Raw genomic sequence first — 16,432 nt, 5'->3', positions numbered from 1 at the left:
TTTCACCTAGTAGTGTACCCTGCGATGGGCTGGCCCCCACTCCTGGGTTGGCAGTGCATCCTGGCCCCCCCTCCTGGGTTGGCAGTGCATCCTGGCCCCCCATCCTCGTGCCCATTGCTTTCCGGGATAGGCTTTGGACCCCCCGTGACCCAGTAGGATAAGAAGCTTGGAAAATGGATGGATGGATGGACGTTTCACCTAGTTTGATTTGTATTAAACATTAACATTGCTTTATACGGATGTAAAAAATCGTAAACTGGCGAACACAGAATCATCAATGTCTCTAATACAACACAGGACACGGTACACAGTTCCACATACAGACATGAAATTTGCTACACTAGCTCACCTTAGGCCAATATTAACAAGTTATTCGTTTTTGTACCCTATTCCTCCTTTATCACTGTTTTATTCATCCTACATCCTTTCAATCATCTTATTGTCAACCACTAGTCATACCCACGGTTGTGTAAACTAGTGATGCACTGAAACTTTGGGAAACCGAAAATATTCAATCAAAAAAGCCGAAAATATAAACTGTCCGTTTTACACTAGAACTGCCAGCGCTTTTTTGACCTAACGTAACCTGCTAACTGTCACATGCTTCAGAAAATCACACCTATTGTTTTCACTAATGGGTCATTGCATTTGCATAATCAGCCACTGCATTGCTGACCCATCAACAAAACATTGGGACAGTAAGTAATCCTCGCAGATGCAGAGTTGCTGTCAGTTTAAAAAACAGCGGTAACACCCATATCAATCAAACCATGTTTGCTTTATACGTTGACTGTAGCTTTGTATTCCTCATCTGCTGCCAGGAAAAATTACTCAATACAGGTTGGCAAATGTACTTGAAATACAACTAAAAGGCACCTGTGTAAAAGGCTGTTGGTATGTATTTGGGTGTTATTCAAAAATGCCACCAAAGACATGTTTGGACAATGTGTGTTTGATATGTTTTCCTTTATTTATTGCAGTGGGTTGCAGTGTAAGGTTGACACACATTTTGCAGTGAAGTTCAAATGAAAACATAAAACGTACACCATAACCCCAGTGCTGGCCAAAATAACAAACAAAAACCAAGACAAACTGTGACAAAAATCTAGTTTGCTAGAAAAGCGAAACAAAAGACAAACACTTCCTTAGCTCCCTGACCGACCACAAAACAAAGCCAACCATCCTAAACAAAACGGCAGCTACTTCCTACACAAACCAATGGGGGAGGACAGGCGAAATTGTAGTCAGGCAACCAAAAAGACCAAAACAGAGCAATTAAACACAAAAAGAACTAAGCAACAAATCAGACGGACAAAGTGAATGGAGGGGACCAGTACACAATCCAAGGGCAGATATACCAAACACAAGTCAAATCAAATGCAATCAATGAGTAGATCAGGTACGAGCAAAAGCTCCCTTTCAGCAGGGAAAATGGCTTTTCATCCCATGGAAGGGGATAACTGGAAGTAGCTATGCAAAGGGAAGGTACGGAATGGAGTAGGTGGTCTGCAGCGGACTATAGCGACAGGAGCTGGAACAGATGACTGGACCAGCAAGACTCTCATACAGCTCAACAGTGTCGCGTATTACCTGGGAATGCAAGAGCAGGGAGACGGAATATCAGGGAATACGGGGTCTAATTTCAGGGAAAGCAAACAAAATGCAGACTGACGGTACAATGACCGGACTGGGGAAACAAACGGAAGGTACACCTCCCCCCTTGGGCGCACACCTACTATGAGCCTTTCGTGACTCGGCAAGAGATGAAATGCATGTCGTCAGTCCACAAAAGCATTGCCTGATTCCATATAAGCAATTTCATTCATGAAATGATTGTGTATCATTCATGAAATATATTTCATCTACAAAATGTCTTCCTATCACTCACGAAATGCATTTCGTCCGTAAAGTGACTTCCTTTCAATAACAAAATGCATTTCATCCACAAAATGTAAGACAGCACTACACGCAGACACAGCGGCCCCCAGCTCTCTCTTTTGGCACTTTTTTCGTTTTGCTTAGCATGTTTGCTTTGTTTGTTTGCATACAGCCATGGAAATCGCTGCTACAGCTGCCAAGATTTACTACACATAGGTTTTTGGCTAAAACTTCCCATTACAGATGACTTTCGTCGCACTCACAGCATCCCTGTTGACCTAGCGAGACCACCAGCATCGCCGTGGATTGTCATTGGGTCTGGCAGACACCATAGACGGCGGATTGAGAGGAAGCAGTGATGCTGGTCCAGCCTGCTAGCAAGGCTAAGGAAACAACCACACACCACTTTGCATCTATGTGCACAATGACTGGCCAAAAACCAGCATCATCATAGACAGTCACTGTTCTCCCGACCTACAGTTTATTTCAGTTAAATTGTGTCCATTTTTTCTTCCAAGAGAGCTAGCGGATGTGATTAGCACAGCTTTGCCACCTGCATTACAGAGCAAACCAGTGCCATAGTCACAGGTCTCCACACCGCGCCCAGCCACCTGGAACTATGTGAGGATGCTTTTTATTGACTATAGCTCAGCCTTCAATACAATCATCCTGGACTTCCTAGACAGTGAACTGTCTGGCATGCTGTAGGCCTCCCTCCATTCTTCTTCACCTGGGTAAAGGACTTTGTCACCGACCACCCTCAGACAGTGACACTCAGCCCCCACTTCTCCTCCCCTCACTCACTCAGCACCGGTTCTCCACAAGTCTGTGTCCAGTTTGCTCTCTATACCCATGACTGCAATCCAGCCCACCCCAGCAACAACATCCTCAAATTTGCTGATGATACTACCGTGTTTGGACTCGCCTCAGAGGGGAATGTCCTGACGGACTGTTTTAGGCAAGCCGAAGGTGGTACAGAACTTAATCAGAGCCCTAATTACCATTTTTGATTTTAAAGAGTGCAAGGGACAATTTCCTGGGCGGGTTTTTGGTGATGGTCCCATGCAATCGATAAGGATGTGGTTAAAGGGTCCTCCAATGGCAGGAGTGGGGTGCAGAGGAACAGGTGAAATAAGTTGGCCATCAGACAGGTGGAGCAGGTCCGAACCACAATTGCCTTTAAGGCAGGTGAAAATAAATGCTTTGAGATACGGACATACATTTTTCTGATCCCATTTGGCCGAAATAGGGGTTGTCATGGGCCAGGACAAGACATAACTCTGGTATGGCTGTGGAACAATGACTTGGAAGACTGTGTTCCACTTAGTCAGGTCCAGTGGAGGCGACCATTTCAAAACTGGTGTCTTTGACATGAATTTTCTACAGAAAATGATCAGTGACAAGGAGAAAGTGGGAACTGAGCTCAGCAACATGCTTACACTCACATTTTGGCAACATCTCTAAACTTACAATTAACATGTGCAAAACAGCAAGTGTATCCCCCCCGTACCACAACGTCACTTCTGCACAGCAGACCATCATTTCTCATTGCTTCACACACAATGTGTTTTAGCACATATATGCAAATGGTTTTGTACAATTGTCATTATTCAATTTTCAGTTGTTTTGGTATGTAGTTTCATAATAATTGCATTTTGTCTTATTGGCCAGTGGGGCACCTCTGAGAAAAATCACTCACTGGAGAGGTTTGTGTCAGAACTGCAACCAAAAAGTCAGGCAGCGCAAAAGCAGAAATCAGGCAGCACAAAAGCAAAAATCAGGCAGCGCAAGGAAGTACGCTGGAATTGTAAACAAAAGGACACGAATAATTTTTTAAATGACTTTTTTTTTTTTTTGCTTCTGTGAGTTTTATTTTCCCTCAAATTCTTGTTCTGGGTTGATGCTAAAAAAGTTTTGCTTGAAAAATTAGCTAATTCCGGAAGGACTGACATTCATAGAAGTAGGAAATGGCAGCTGAGACAATGCATTTGGGTAAATGAGAATTTTGTTGAATGCTGTTAATGATTTTAGCCAGTGCGTGTAGCCTATTAATTGGTGCTCCTTTAAGTAGGACTGATTGATCTGATTGATGATTTGGATTTTGCGATTGCGATATGATTTGTGGTATAATTTTTTAAAAGTCGATCTTCAGTTCAACATTCAGTAAGCAAGGATGAGAACAAAGATATGAACTGCTTCCAACATGTATTTATTACTTTTTCAATCCTTCTGTACATACTCCGAGTCTTCAGTGACCCGCCATACAGTATACATACTTAAAATGAAAGCCACAAGTAACCATAACTGTGCAAACTTTGATTGAACACGTAACACCTGAACACTAAGAACAGTTTCTAAACAAACTGAACCTTTTCACATCGTCATATGACGATGGTCATATGATTCGGTGTGGACGTTCTTCCCAGATTGTGCCACATACTCTTTATCCGCAACAATTTCTTATACATTTAAGGCAAAATTGCATAAAACCATTGTTGTGTGGTTATTTATTTGCGTTGCTTAGCAACCCAAACATAGTCAAATGATTGTATGTTTGCATGGCATTTTAAGTGCTGTGTTTGCAAACAGCGCTCGACTGTTTCCTGAAAGATCCGTGTACACAAGGGCTAAATTAGCAGAGAACAATTGAACATAAAACAGTTATCATATAAGCTGTGAATGTGTTAAGTTAAATAAAATAATAATAATAATAATAATAATAATAATAATAAAACTAATAATTCAGTAAGAAAAAAACAGTACAGAACCTGTAGTTAGCGCTGCTTGGGTCCCAAAAATTGGGCCTTTCTGTAAACAATCTCTGGCCATGAAATAGGCAGGTAATTCACTTATAGCTCAGCAGTGGAATCAACATTTTTTTTTCTCGGTGAGTGTAACGTTTTCCTTGGGTGTCACATGTTTGTTGTTTATGGGTGTAGAGGCAGTTGCCTTGGGCCAACTGTTTGCTGAGCATAACTGTCACACAAGGAGGATTTCACGAATTTGTAAAACTATTCTCATGACAGTTTTAAACCCTGGGTCAGACGTGCTATATAACGCATATCCTCAGTTTTTGCGATTTGCTAACTGTGTTGTTTCGAATCGCGATTTCTAATTGAAATCAATAAATCATTCAGCTCTACCTTGACAAGAAAAAAATATCTGCGAAGGTTTAGATAGAATGTACAGGCATGTAATCTATATGATTTTAATGCCGTGACAAACAAACTCACCTGAACTGACACATCTTACAGAGAAAATTTGAACTTTGTCTGACTGGAAATGAGCAGTTATTATCATTCTCAGTTCATCCAAATTGTAAAAAGTTAATTGTTTGTGTGTGGAGATAATAAATGTTCAGATTTCTGCCTTAGTTGTCCATTGAACAAACTCCCTGACTGATGGCTCTTTCAATTTAGTAGCATTTTCTTGTAATTTTCTCTATTACCGCCAAAGCCATGACTGCTACCTTGTCTTGCACTGCAAGTACGAGTATGTACTGCTTCAGACCGGATGTAGAACCCCTTTTCATCTTTCCTAGACAAAATGACATTGTGGATATCTGAAATGACAACTGTAGATAGGAAGAATGTCATTGTGGATATCTAAAATGTTGCTTTTGACTAGGCAGAATTGAACTGCAGATATCTGCAATACTTATCCAGTCTTGCCATTAAATGACTAAACTGCCACTCACACTTTCTAAGGATTTAAAGATTAAATTGAATTTTGAGCAGGAGAAATAAAATTGTAGATATCTTGAAATACACCCTGTAGTGTGTTGGCGCCTGCCCAGGGTTGGTGCCTGCCTGCGGCCCGTGGACCCAGGATAGGCCCCCCCACGACCTCCATTGGGATTAAGAGGTTATGGATGGATGGATATCTTGAAATACATATTCTACCAGTAAGAATGTCATTGTGGCTATCTCTCATTGGCAATACAATCTTGACTAGAAGAAATTGAAGTATGGATATCTAAAGTCCTTTATTACTTGAATATTTTAATACTTTAATAATTAACTAGTTGACTCAGATTGGCAGTGCATGTGTGACTCAAATATACAACTGACTGAGATCCTGTAGTGACAGGGTTTTATTGCCAAATTACAGGGTTAATATCGAGCATTTGCCATTCAGTCATGTGAATGAGTGTGGATGTGCGTGCAAACTTGTCTCAAAGTGAAAATAAATCCCAGCCAGCTGACCAAAGTTGGAAACCCTGCCTGAATTCTCTGTATTCACACTGACAAATCCTCTCAGAGGAACTTGGGTATTTGGCTTCAGTTTTATTTTTATTTTTTAGTTAGTTTTAGTTGCTTTTACTTTTGGCTTTTAAGACTGGCATATGTGTGACTCACATCCACAGTTGACTCACATCCTACAGAGCCTATATAATCAAATTACAGGACCAACATCAAGCTTTTGCCTTTCAGTCTTTCCTTTGCCTGCTGCTCCTATAAGCAATGACCGCAACCTCTGTGGTTTCGTTTTTCGAATGGGTCGGCCTCAGAAGTGTTTTTTTGTTTCTTGCTGTGATTTTAATACTCAGCAGCCTAATAAGACAAAAAAGGCCAAAAAACTTCCCCCCCGGACCCTGGCCGCTACCTTTCGCCGGCAATTTACTTAGCCTCAGTGCATCAAAAATCCACCTTCAGCTAGCCAAGGTAAGTCATCAGGGATGCATATAACTGGGATGCAAGGATGCATTCACCCGCAAAAGCAATAGGTGCGGAAATCGATTGTTGTGACAGCGCAAATGCGTACTTATTTCATGGGCATTTGCGCTGCTATGACAAGAAATTATTGTGCATTTTAACCTTTATATCTTGCAATGATGTACACATTAGCATATAAAGGTTAAAAAGCCTATTAATTTCTTGTCATAGCACCACAAATGCACATAAAAGAATTACGCATTTGCACTGTTATGACAATCGATTGCCGCAGGTATTGCTTTTTAAGGTGAATGCGTACTTGTGTACCAGTTATGTGCATTTACTGTAAGTTATGTTTATGTAAGTTATGTGTAACATAACTGTATGTTAAAGTTCAGTGCTGACTGTCCGTTCACATATAATGATTTTTATGTTTCAAAAACATGTACTACTTTAATATAATCTAAATAAAGTAAATAAAATAAATAAAATTGTGATATATTTCCTTGAATATGATCTTCTAGATGTAAAGCGCTCTGCCAAAAAACAAAATTTCAGACTGGTGGTAACGAATACAACCATTACTGTACGGATTATAAGTTTAATGAAATTTGAATGTAATGCTTTTAAATGATCACCTTTCTTTCCATTATCTGTCTTGCTAGCTTTTCAAGGTTCTTAATTCAGGGCCCTTAAGTTCTTCCCTTAAAACCATATATTCCACTCATATCTTTTTGTTCATATAGTATTCCATGTACAATAAATGTGGAAAAGTAAATAAACATTTCAAAGGGATGCAAGATGATTATGATAAATTGGAAAAATTACACATCCTTTTGCATAAGTATTGGTAATTATAGCATAACTGCTGTTGCTACTGTTACACCTACAGTACGCATATACATTGTTTTGCATATAGCCTAAGCATAGTGAGACAGGTTAGTTGAGTGTGATACATATGTTGGCATGAACTTGGGTAGTTCGGGCACGAGGGCGAGGCATCGTGCAGGCAGGAAACAGAGGATGCGGACGACCCAGTGGCGACTCAGGACAAATGGGGGTTTATTAAACAAACAGAAAAACACAAGAAAACACTACGAAATAAAAAGACCACGAGGGTTCGAAAGTAAATTGGGACAAAGACTAAGTACAAAAAATGGGGCAGGTAAGCAGGACATCCATCTAATGTGATGTAATTTTGCAGGATTCCAACAATCAAACATACAAAACAATGAAGCACTAAGGGACAGAACTCAGGGAGGGACTAAAATATTAAAACTGAACTGGGTAACGAGACAGAAGGAGTGAGACAGACAATTATCCAGTCGGGGAGGGAAGCAAGACAACGAGAAATCAGGAAAACACACAAGGGCAGGCGACAGGTGGAACTAATTAACACAGGGAACTGGGAGGGGAAAACGAAGACTAATAGAAAGAAGGAAATAGAATCTACATGAGAGGAATAACAGACGGGTAGAAACACAATCCAAAGCAGAAACCAAGACCGAATACAAATGAAAAACACAGGGACTAGATAACTGATACAACTGAAACACAAGGGAACAAAATCTATAAAACCAGAGGAGGCGGGATTCGGACATAAGAAAGAGGGGATCGTAGGCAGCTACATGTTCAATGCACTGACATGCGGCTGACAGGGGGCAGGGGAAAACACAAAGACTGACAACACAGGAGACAGGATGACCACACCGCCTGCTGGCCAAACGAGGGAAGGGACACGACGTGGAACAGGAGCTGACCCTGACATATGTATATGGACATAGTGAAACAAAAGTCTAAATGAATATGATTCATATGAGCATAATGCATTCCCCATCTCAGCCAGGAGAGCTAGAGAGCTATTCAAGGTCAGGTCATTTACCGAAACACCAGGTGCAGTTTCCTTTATCTCATAACTGTGGCTCACCATACAGCACAAATGAGACACTGACTGCAATCCCAACATGCCCTCATTCCCATAGATGTTATAGGGGTGTCGAGTTTCTTTAAGTTTCACTTCCACACTGTCGTTCACTTAGATTGCTGTTTTACACGCAGTATTATCTCATTCTATGACCATACTGCGTCGCAGTTTACAGAGTGCTTTTTTTCTCCAACTGAAAATCGCCGAAATGCAAATGAGATTCCATGTTGTATTGGTCTTGGGTACTAATGTATCAATTGCATTGCCACAGATCTGCAGTGTGATATCACATGTTGTAGCAAGACTGTATATTGAATTAGGAACATGCATCTCTGTGGTGATAGGCCGATGCGATACAGATCTTGATGCATTGCCAATGATCAGATACATTAAAGATACATATGAAGCAACTACTAATGAGATACAATATGATTCACTCCTTGTGCACAGCAGTGCGATTCGACATGATTTGATTCAACACAATACAATGTGATTCAAAAGAATATGATGTTAAGCAATTCAATATGCAACAGCTACTGCAACAATTTAGAGAAGGGGAAAAAATTATTGTTCAATCTACAATTGAACGTGATAAGCATGCAAAATACAGTTTTTTTTTCCCTTTGAGGTACAATATACTAGAATTCAAACACTGGGCTAGTTTCAGCTTCCGTTGGCTGGATTTTAAACAGACCATGGGCTGGGGAATTTTCCTGGACCTGGCAACACTGACCGATGCAAATCGGTGAATCTCATTATCTCCATATTGAACATTTGTTATGGTATTTGGAGTGATGTAGGGAGCGGCTACTTCAAAGACACTTTTAAATGCTTGATCTGCACAAGAAAAAAAAAACAAGTTTTTTAGTCAAGCATCTACAGTCGTAGCAAAAAGTTTTCAGAATGACACGAATATTAATTCTCACAAAGTCTGCTGCCTCAGTTTTTATGATGGCAATTTGCATACACTCAAGAATGTTATGAGGAGTGATCAGATGAATTGCAATTAATTGCAAAGTCCCTCTTTGCCATTAAAATGAACGTAATCCCAAAAAGCCCATTTCCACTGCATTTCAGCCCTGCCACAAAAGGACCTGCTGACATCATTTCAGTGATAAAGGGGCACTGCGAGGCTGTTTTATATCTCTCTCTTGCCATCACTGTTTTTCATGTAATATTTTTTTGTTTCGAATGTAATCTTGTGTATTTCACGTCTGTGAATAAACATGTAATGAATATGCAGTAGACGCGTGCTGCACGGTTCCACATGGTAGCAGGTGGGTCAAAGTCCCATGTTCCTGTGACAGAGACCAACAGAAGCTGGATCATAGCCTGAAGTTATTTAAGATAAAAATGAGACTATGAATAAGTTTGTCCACAACTGAAGACGTAAAATTGTTTTGAAAGGCCAAGTAACATCTGCATGCATGCCTGTATTTATCAGTTACCCCCATGAATGTATTCTTATTGCTCAAAAGAGTAATATATTGTGCATTTGACATTGACTGTGTTTTTCTATTTTCGTTTTTTTAAATCCAGTTGGCCAAGCAATATGGAAACATTTTCAGTCTACGTCTGGAACAAAACATCGTTGTTGTGAACAGTTTTAAACTCGTGAAAGAAGCCCTAGTTCAACACGGGGAAAACTTTGTAGATCGTCCAGGACAGCCGATATTTGAAGACACTAAGCAAAACAGCGGTATTTAAAAAAAATAATAATAATTAGCAAAAAGTGTTGGAACTGTGCATGTCATACTTTCGTTCCCATGAACTAAAATTCAGTTGCTTAGCCTTTAATCTGAAAGTAAAGGATTACGGCTGGTTGCGTATCACAGGACCCAAACAGTGAGGTTTCTGGGACCCCAGTCCAGCTAAATCACATTTACTCACATTTCAGTGTTGGGGGTATAAATCTCACCCCAGTGGTTGAAGTTTAAGACGCAGATAGTCCAGCATTTCTTGCGATAATGCTAGTCACCCACTGTGATGATCTTAAGCATCTCTAAAACAAGCATTATCTGTTTATTGTAGTAAACCTCACTTTATCGCTGTATCAGAAGTCCCCTATAAACCAAGCTATCTGGATTTCCATTCCACACCACAAGATGGGGACCAGCTATACTTGTTGCCGCTGTTGTAGCTCTTTGATATTCTTCTCATTAGTTTGCCACAATGTACATTGTACAACATGAGATACGTAATGATTTCATTAGTGTTGAATCATTGAACCATCGTTTATGAGCATATGTATGCCCACATGAGCACATTTCTGGATTCTTCTTCAAAGTGAGAAAATGTTTGTTTTAGGTATGGTGTTCTCCAATGGCTACCTATGGAAACAACAAAGGAGGTTTGCTCTCTCAACCCTGAAGCATTTTGGACTGGGCAAAAAGAGTCTCGAGCCATCCATTCAGGTGGAGAGCACATTCCTGAATGAGGTCATAACCAATACACAAGGTACAAACTTACATGAACATGGATGTTTGTCCCATGGTGATCTAGTCGTGTAAGATGTAGTAAGATTTGTATAATCTATATAAATATTCCAGTAACACTTTACTTGACGGGACACAAATAATATAGTATTATACTGTTACTTATGCATTAATTAATGACAAACTAAGTCTTATATCCTGATCTCATGTTAATTCATCATTAATGAGTCGTGACGTTTTATCTGAAGCAGTTACAATACTTGTTACTATATCTGTTGATTCTACAATCCTTTGTGAACTACTCAAGGAGCAAGTCACGAATAACACAAGTTAAATACTGATCTCATATTTGTTCATCATTAATGAATCATGATGCATCTTTCATCTTATGTAGCCTCTATATTTGTTCATTATTTGTTCATAATTTGTACATCAGAAGTAAGAGGTTATCTTTAAGTGAAGTGTTGTCAATATTATCTTTTGTTTATTTAAAAATCACCATAGCTTGTTATGTCAGTAAAACTCTGAAATGCAATACAATAAAATTCATTGACACAGAACTGGACATATAACTTGATGAAAATCCTTCCCTTAGGCCAACCATTTGACCCTCAGTTCATCGTGAACAATGCCGTCTCCAACATCATCTGCTGCCTGGTGTTTGGGGATCGCTTTGACTACAGTGACAGCAACTTCCAAACTATGCTGAAGCTGATCAATGAAGTTTTCTATTTAGAAGGAAGCATTTGGGTTAAGGTTTGCCACTGATTCTCACCTACAGTGTTCAGTGATGTATATAAGTTTAATAGTTTTTGTTTAAACTAAACTAGCCCCATTCCCAATGGTGGATTGATGCATGGGTTATCCTACGCTACAGCCTCGGGCCTCTGCAAAATTAGGGGCCACGCCCAGCATAACACGGGCCCCGCCCAGTAATACAGGGGCCCTGCCCCAGCTCTGCAAGAATGCAATGTTTACCCTCCACACCCTACAATTGGCTAATTTTCAAATTTTTCCCACAACATCACTTCTTCCTCCAACCTGATCGGCAAATTTTTATCCCAGGCACTGATTAGTGGATTATTGACATTGCATAATGTTTAATTATTGTGTATTTGTCTTTTGGCTTCAAAAAATACCTCAAGAGGCCTCCAGAGAGGTCAATCTCTCACTACACATTACCTAAATGACTCGTTGTTTTGGTTTGTTTTAGGTGTATAATATGTTCCCCCGGTTGATGCGGAGAATACCTGGTCCCCACAAGAAAATACTGTCACACTGGAAGACTCTGGTCTCGTTTGTCCGGCTGAAAGTTAAGGAGCACCAGGAAGACTGGGACCCCTCATCTCCTAGAGACTATATAGACAGCTTCCTGTCGGAGATGGAAAAGGTATCGGGCTGGACAGTTAATTAAATTGTTGGGGAGCTAACTACAATTAGCGACTCTGCTAACTTAACTTTTTTCCGTAGCTGAGAGTGAGTGAGAGTGTATGACAGTTTCTGCCCCAACTGCCAGCAGCACGTCCATCTCCACGAGATGTTTGTGTGTTCATCTCCTGCTATGCTAATGATGTACAGTATTTATTGAGTACATATTTTTGCGTGATTTTGTTTTGGATCAGCAGTGTTTGGTATGGATAAGCAGATATATGCATTTAATAGATGAAATACCTTCTCTTTTTGCTCATTGGAGATTAATTAGATTGATTGATGGAATGAATTGGTGGATTGATGGAAATAATATGGAATTCAATAAATCAAATAGAGACATTCCAGTTTTATATCAAGTATCTTTTTCCTCATAACAACAGAATACATTTTCTTTTCCCAGTGGAAAGATGATGTTGATGCCGGTTTTAATGAGGAGAACTTGTGTTACTGCACCCTCGATCTGTTCGTGGGTGGAAGTGAGACCACAGCTACGACTCTGTACTGGGGCTTGTTGTTCATGATCAAACATCCAGACATACAAGGTTAGTTTTATTTACTTAACCATATTTTGGAAGAATAAAACAGTCCTATAACCGCTGCAGAGAACACGTTTCCACTCTGTAATAAGTTGTCTGAAGAAGTAATATAAAAATAATTGTTGATTTTTTCTTTCAGATTGTAATTAAGTCTGGTGTTTAAGTCCAGGCTTATAACCATGATCAATAGTAGCTGCTTATATGAAAAATAATTACAGCTGTAACAGCAACAATTGAAATTGCCTTCCGTTCCCCAAGACTGCAGCAGTGCTAAATGCTTTTCAGGGGAGGCGTTCACTTGGTTTGTCTATATGTACCCTATTCTGTCTTTAGAGAAGGTGCAGGCTGAGATAGACAGTGTGGTTGGACGGTCACGTCAGCCCAGCATGGCAGACAGGCTGAACATTCCGTACACTGACGCTGTCATCCATGAGATACAGAGGATGGGCAACATTACACCAGTGAATGCACGTTCAGCTACAAAAGACACGAAGCTGGGTGGATACACAATTCCAAAGGTGAGCGATGAAATTCCGTGTGAAGCTTGTAATAGTCGTTCATGGAAAGCTGACACCTTGACGTGTTCTTCCCATTTGAGGTTATCCTCATAATGTTTCAGGGGTATTTGTCTGTGCTTTAGGGAACGATGCTGATGGTGACATTAGACTCTGTGCTCTTTGATGAGACTGAATGGGAGACTCCCTTCACCTTCAATCCTGGACATTTCCTGGATGCAGAGGGGAAGTTCAGGAGTAGAAATGCCTTCCTGCCCTTTTCAGCTGGTACAATTTCCATTAGATCTCATGATTCCTACTGCAGTTGCTTCTTTATCGTTAAATCTATGGTGCATGTAATAGGATCATCGTAAATACATGAAAGTATTATTTTTGGAATTTTAAAAATGTTTTTCCACAGGGAAGAGAGTGTGCCTGGGGGAGCAGCTGGCTCGGATGGAGCTCTTCCTGTTCTTCACCTCCCTTCTCCAGCGCTTCACCTTCTCTACACCCCCTGGGATGGAGCCCAGTCTGGAGTTCAAACTGGGATTCACACGCTGCCCAAAACCCTACAAGCTATGTGCTACCCCACGCTGAGCCTATCTACACTTGAGAGGTGAACTGGGAGCCCTGGTCCAGCTGAATGTCTTGCCTTGGGGTCTTTGTCTGGGGGTAAACAGGATTGGACAGTATATAATCTTCCAAATTAAAATTTATGTCTAAGGAATTTGTGAGTCCTGGTGACAGTGGATGGCCAGAGTCAACACAATGAAGAATAAGTCTGTAGTGCAGTAGAAGATGTAGTATTTGTGCAACATGGCAAATGGAGCACAGTATAGAAGAAAAAATAAGGATAAAGTTTAGATACAGATAAAGTGCGGGTGGAATTTTAACAATGGCAACACAATGAAATGGGGGATATATATTCTGTCATGCATTGAGTTTGAGAGTAGATGGTGTTTTGTGCCTGTATTTCAGATCAGTCCTCAACAACAGACTCCATTCTATCCTCTAACTCTGTCCTGCTTTTCACTTATGTCTCAGCTGAGCTCCGGAATTCCAGTTCAATTATTGTCTGCTGCTCTACTTCACCAGGCAGTGAATAAAAATTTGTTCATTCATATTTGCTCCTTTTGCTTGTGATTTTGCGCTCAGCTTTGCTGTGATTCTGTAGCATGTGACTTTTTGACAGTCTTTTTACATTATGATACTTTGGTTTTGGTCACTCGATTGTATGTATTTCTGTATTATGTTGTAGTGATTGATCTTTTTTTTTTGGGAGGGGCGGCTTTTACTTGTCAAGAAAGGGAGGTGAATTGTTGTGTCGTTTTTGTTTCTGGTAGGTTCAGTTAGAAATAAGTTCCTTTCATCAGTTACTTGTGGGTGTTTTGTTTATTATTTTGGCTTTGGTCGATCCTGATGCAAATCCTTGCACAATGTAATTCTCCAGTTAATACACTCTTCCTGTTTCTTTTACATACCATGCTGTCTCTAGGCTTCTTTATTGTATCAGCTTATGTAGTGCAACAAGGGTAAAGATTGGAATTTTTGTCGACTACACCACCTAGGGGATGGCTACCACCTAGGAATTAACTAATAAGTTTACTATCTACACCCATGTTCTACACATGCACAGGTGAGGCTCACAGATTCTTTGCCACAAAGAAGCAGTGACTGGATTCTATAAAACAAATAAATTTATTATTTTCACACTGCGCAACAAGGGCAACAGAAAGACGGGGGACCAAGAAAATATAACTAAATAGCTAATTTACTTCATTTTCAACGGCCGATGCAAACCCTCCACTGGTTCCCACTCATAAGGAGGTGGAGCCCCACATCTAACGTAATTAACCAGAGTTCTGATGACCTGGCCCCACACACGGAGCCACGCGAGCCAGTGCACACACATGCACAACAACAACTGGAACCCAGGAAGCAGATCCAATCAGTAACAGGCAGCTTACAACCTGCGGAAAATAAGGCGCAAAAGACACATAAATACTACAGAGGTTAAACTGCAAATAAAAAAAAAAAGAAGTTGAGGTGGCCACATACCACAGTCCGGAAGAAGTAATTCTTCCGCTCCTACGGGAAATGACCGAACAAGATCACCGTATAGCCTATTAGGATAGGCAATACTAAGTCAACCGGGGCCCAATTAATGTAAACATCAAACAAACAAACAAATTCATTTTTGTATAGCGTGTTATCACAACATTACATCGTCTCAAAGCGCTTTACAGCATCCCCACCCAAAGCCCCCAGTGAGTAAGCCATAGTGGCAAGGAAAAACTCCCAAGAAGGAAGAAACCTTGGGAGGGACCAGACTCAAAGGGGGAGCCCAACCTCCAGGGAGCAGCAGAGGAAGCCCTAACCCTAACCAGACTCAAAGGGGGAGCCCAACCTCCAGGGGCCGGCAGGCAGAGTCAAATAGAATGGTTAAGTGCCAAGTCAAACTATCCAAATCATAAGATTTGAGACACAACCGGGAAGCAGGGAGGTGATGACAAGCTGGTGCCGACTCTCCTTCCAATCGCCAGGCAACCAGAAGTAAGGCAGAGGGTCATACATGGATGATGACACATTGATTAGGAGGCTACATACCAGCACTTGCTGTTGTTCACCATGAGAGGGTTCCAATTCCAGTCTCTGAATGCTTCCGCACTCCAAACAACTGCGCCCAAGCCCACTGGGAAAACTTAGAACGCCTAACCATTAAATACGATCCCAGTGTATCCCCATTTAGACATACCTTCAACGAAGCAGCACTCAGTGCTCACCAGCTATTCCATACAGCCAAAACGGAACCAGCAGGAACCCAATACAGATGGGGAGAGGGACAAACACACGGCACTTAATCTTGCCCCTCACCTCACTACTGCATTTTTCAAACCAGGTTCTGTATATTATCTATGTAGACAATCACAAATATATCAAGAATCTCATGTTTCTATACACCTCATATATGAAAAACTGGAGCACAGACTGTGAAGTGACCAATCCATAAGGCATAATCAGGAACTCATAGTACCCCTTGTGGTTAGAAATGCAGTTTTCCAATTATCCCCCATATGGA

General features: G+C 40.7%; 1 protein-coding gene across 1 annotated transcript; it reads left to right on the top strand.

Annotated features, from left to right (window-relative positions):
* Nucleotides 1–6,278: 6,278 nt before the first annotated feature.
* Nucleotides 6,279–14,834, top strand: LOC125709309 (cytochrome P450 2J1-like). Its single transcript, XM_048977609.1, has 9 exons — nucleotides 6,279–6,542; nucleotides 9,997–10,156; nucleotides 10,765–10,914; nucleotides 11,488–11,648; nucleotides 12,106–12,282; nucleotides 12,724–12,865; nucleotides 13,193–13,377; nucleotides 13,500–13,641; nucleotides 13,775–14,834. Exons 1-9 carry the CDS (start codon nucleotides 6,342–6,344, stop codon nucleotides 13,948–13,950), a joined length of 1,494 nt encoding a protein of 497 aa, XP_048833566.1. The 5' UTR covers nucleotides 6,279–6,341; the 3' UTR covers nucleotides 13,951–14,834.
* The last annotated feature ends 1,598 nt before the right edge of the window (nucleotides 14,835–16,432 follow it).

This window comes from Brienomyrus brachyistius, chromosome 15, assembly GCF_023856365.1.
Source record: "Brienomyrus brachyistius isolate T26 chromosome 15, BBRACH_0.4, whole genome shotgun sequence".
Taxonomy (NCBI): domain Eukaryota; kingdom Metazoa; phylum Chordata; class Actinopteri; order Osteoglossiformes; family Mormyridae; genus Brienomyrus; species Brienomyrus brachyistius.
Note: the sequence above shows the minus strand (reverse complement) of the source record. Positions and strands in the feature narration are given on the sequence as shown.

Excerpts from the sequence above, each read along its gene's own strand:
- LOC125709309 (XM_048977609.1), top strand. The coding sequence starts at position 6,342 with ATGACCGCAACCTCTGTGGTTTCGTTTTTCGAATGGGTCGGCCTCAGA. Across the intron at positions 10,157-10,764 it reads AGACACTAAGCAAAACAGCG|GTATGGTGTTCTCCAATGGC; the intron begins GTATTTAAAAAA and ends TGTTTGTTTTAG. Across the intron at positions 12,283-12,723 it reads TCCTGTCGGAGATGGAAAAG|TGGAAAGATGATGTTGATGC; the intron begins GTATCGGGCTGG and ends TTCTTTTCCCAG.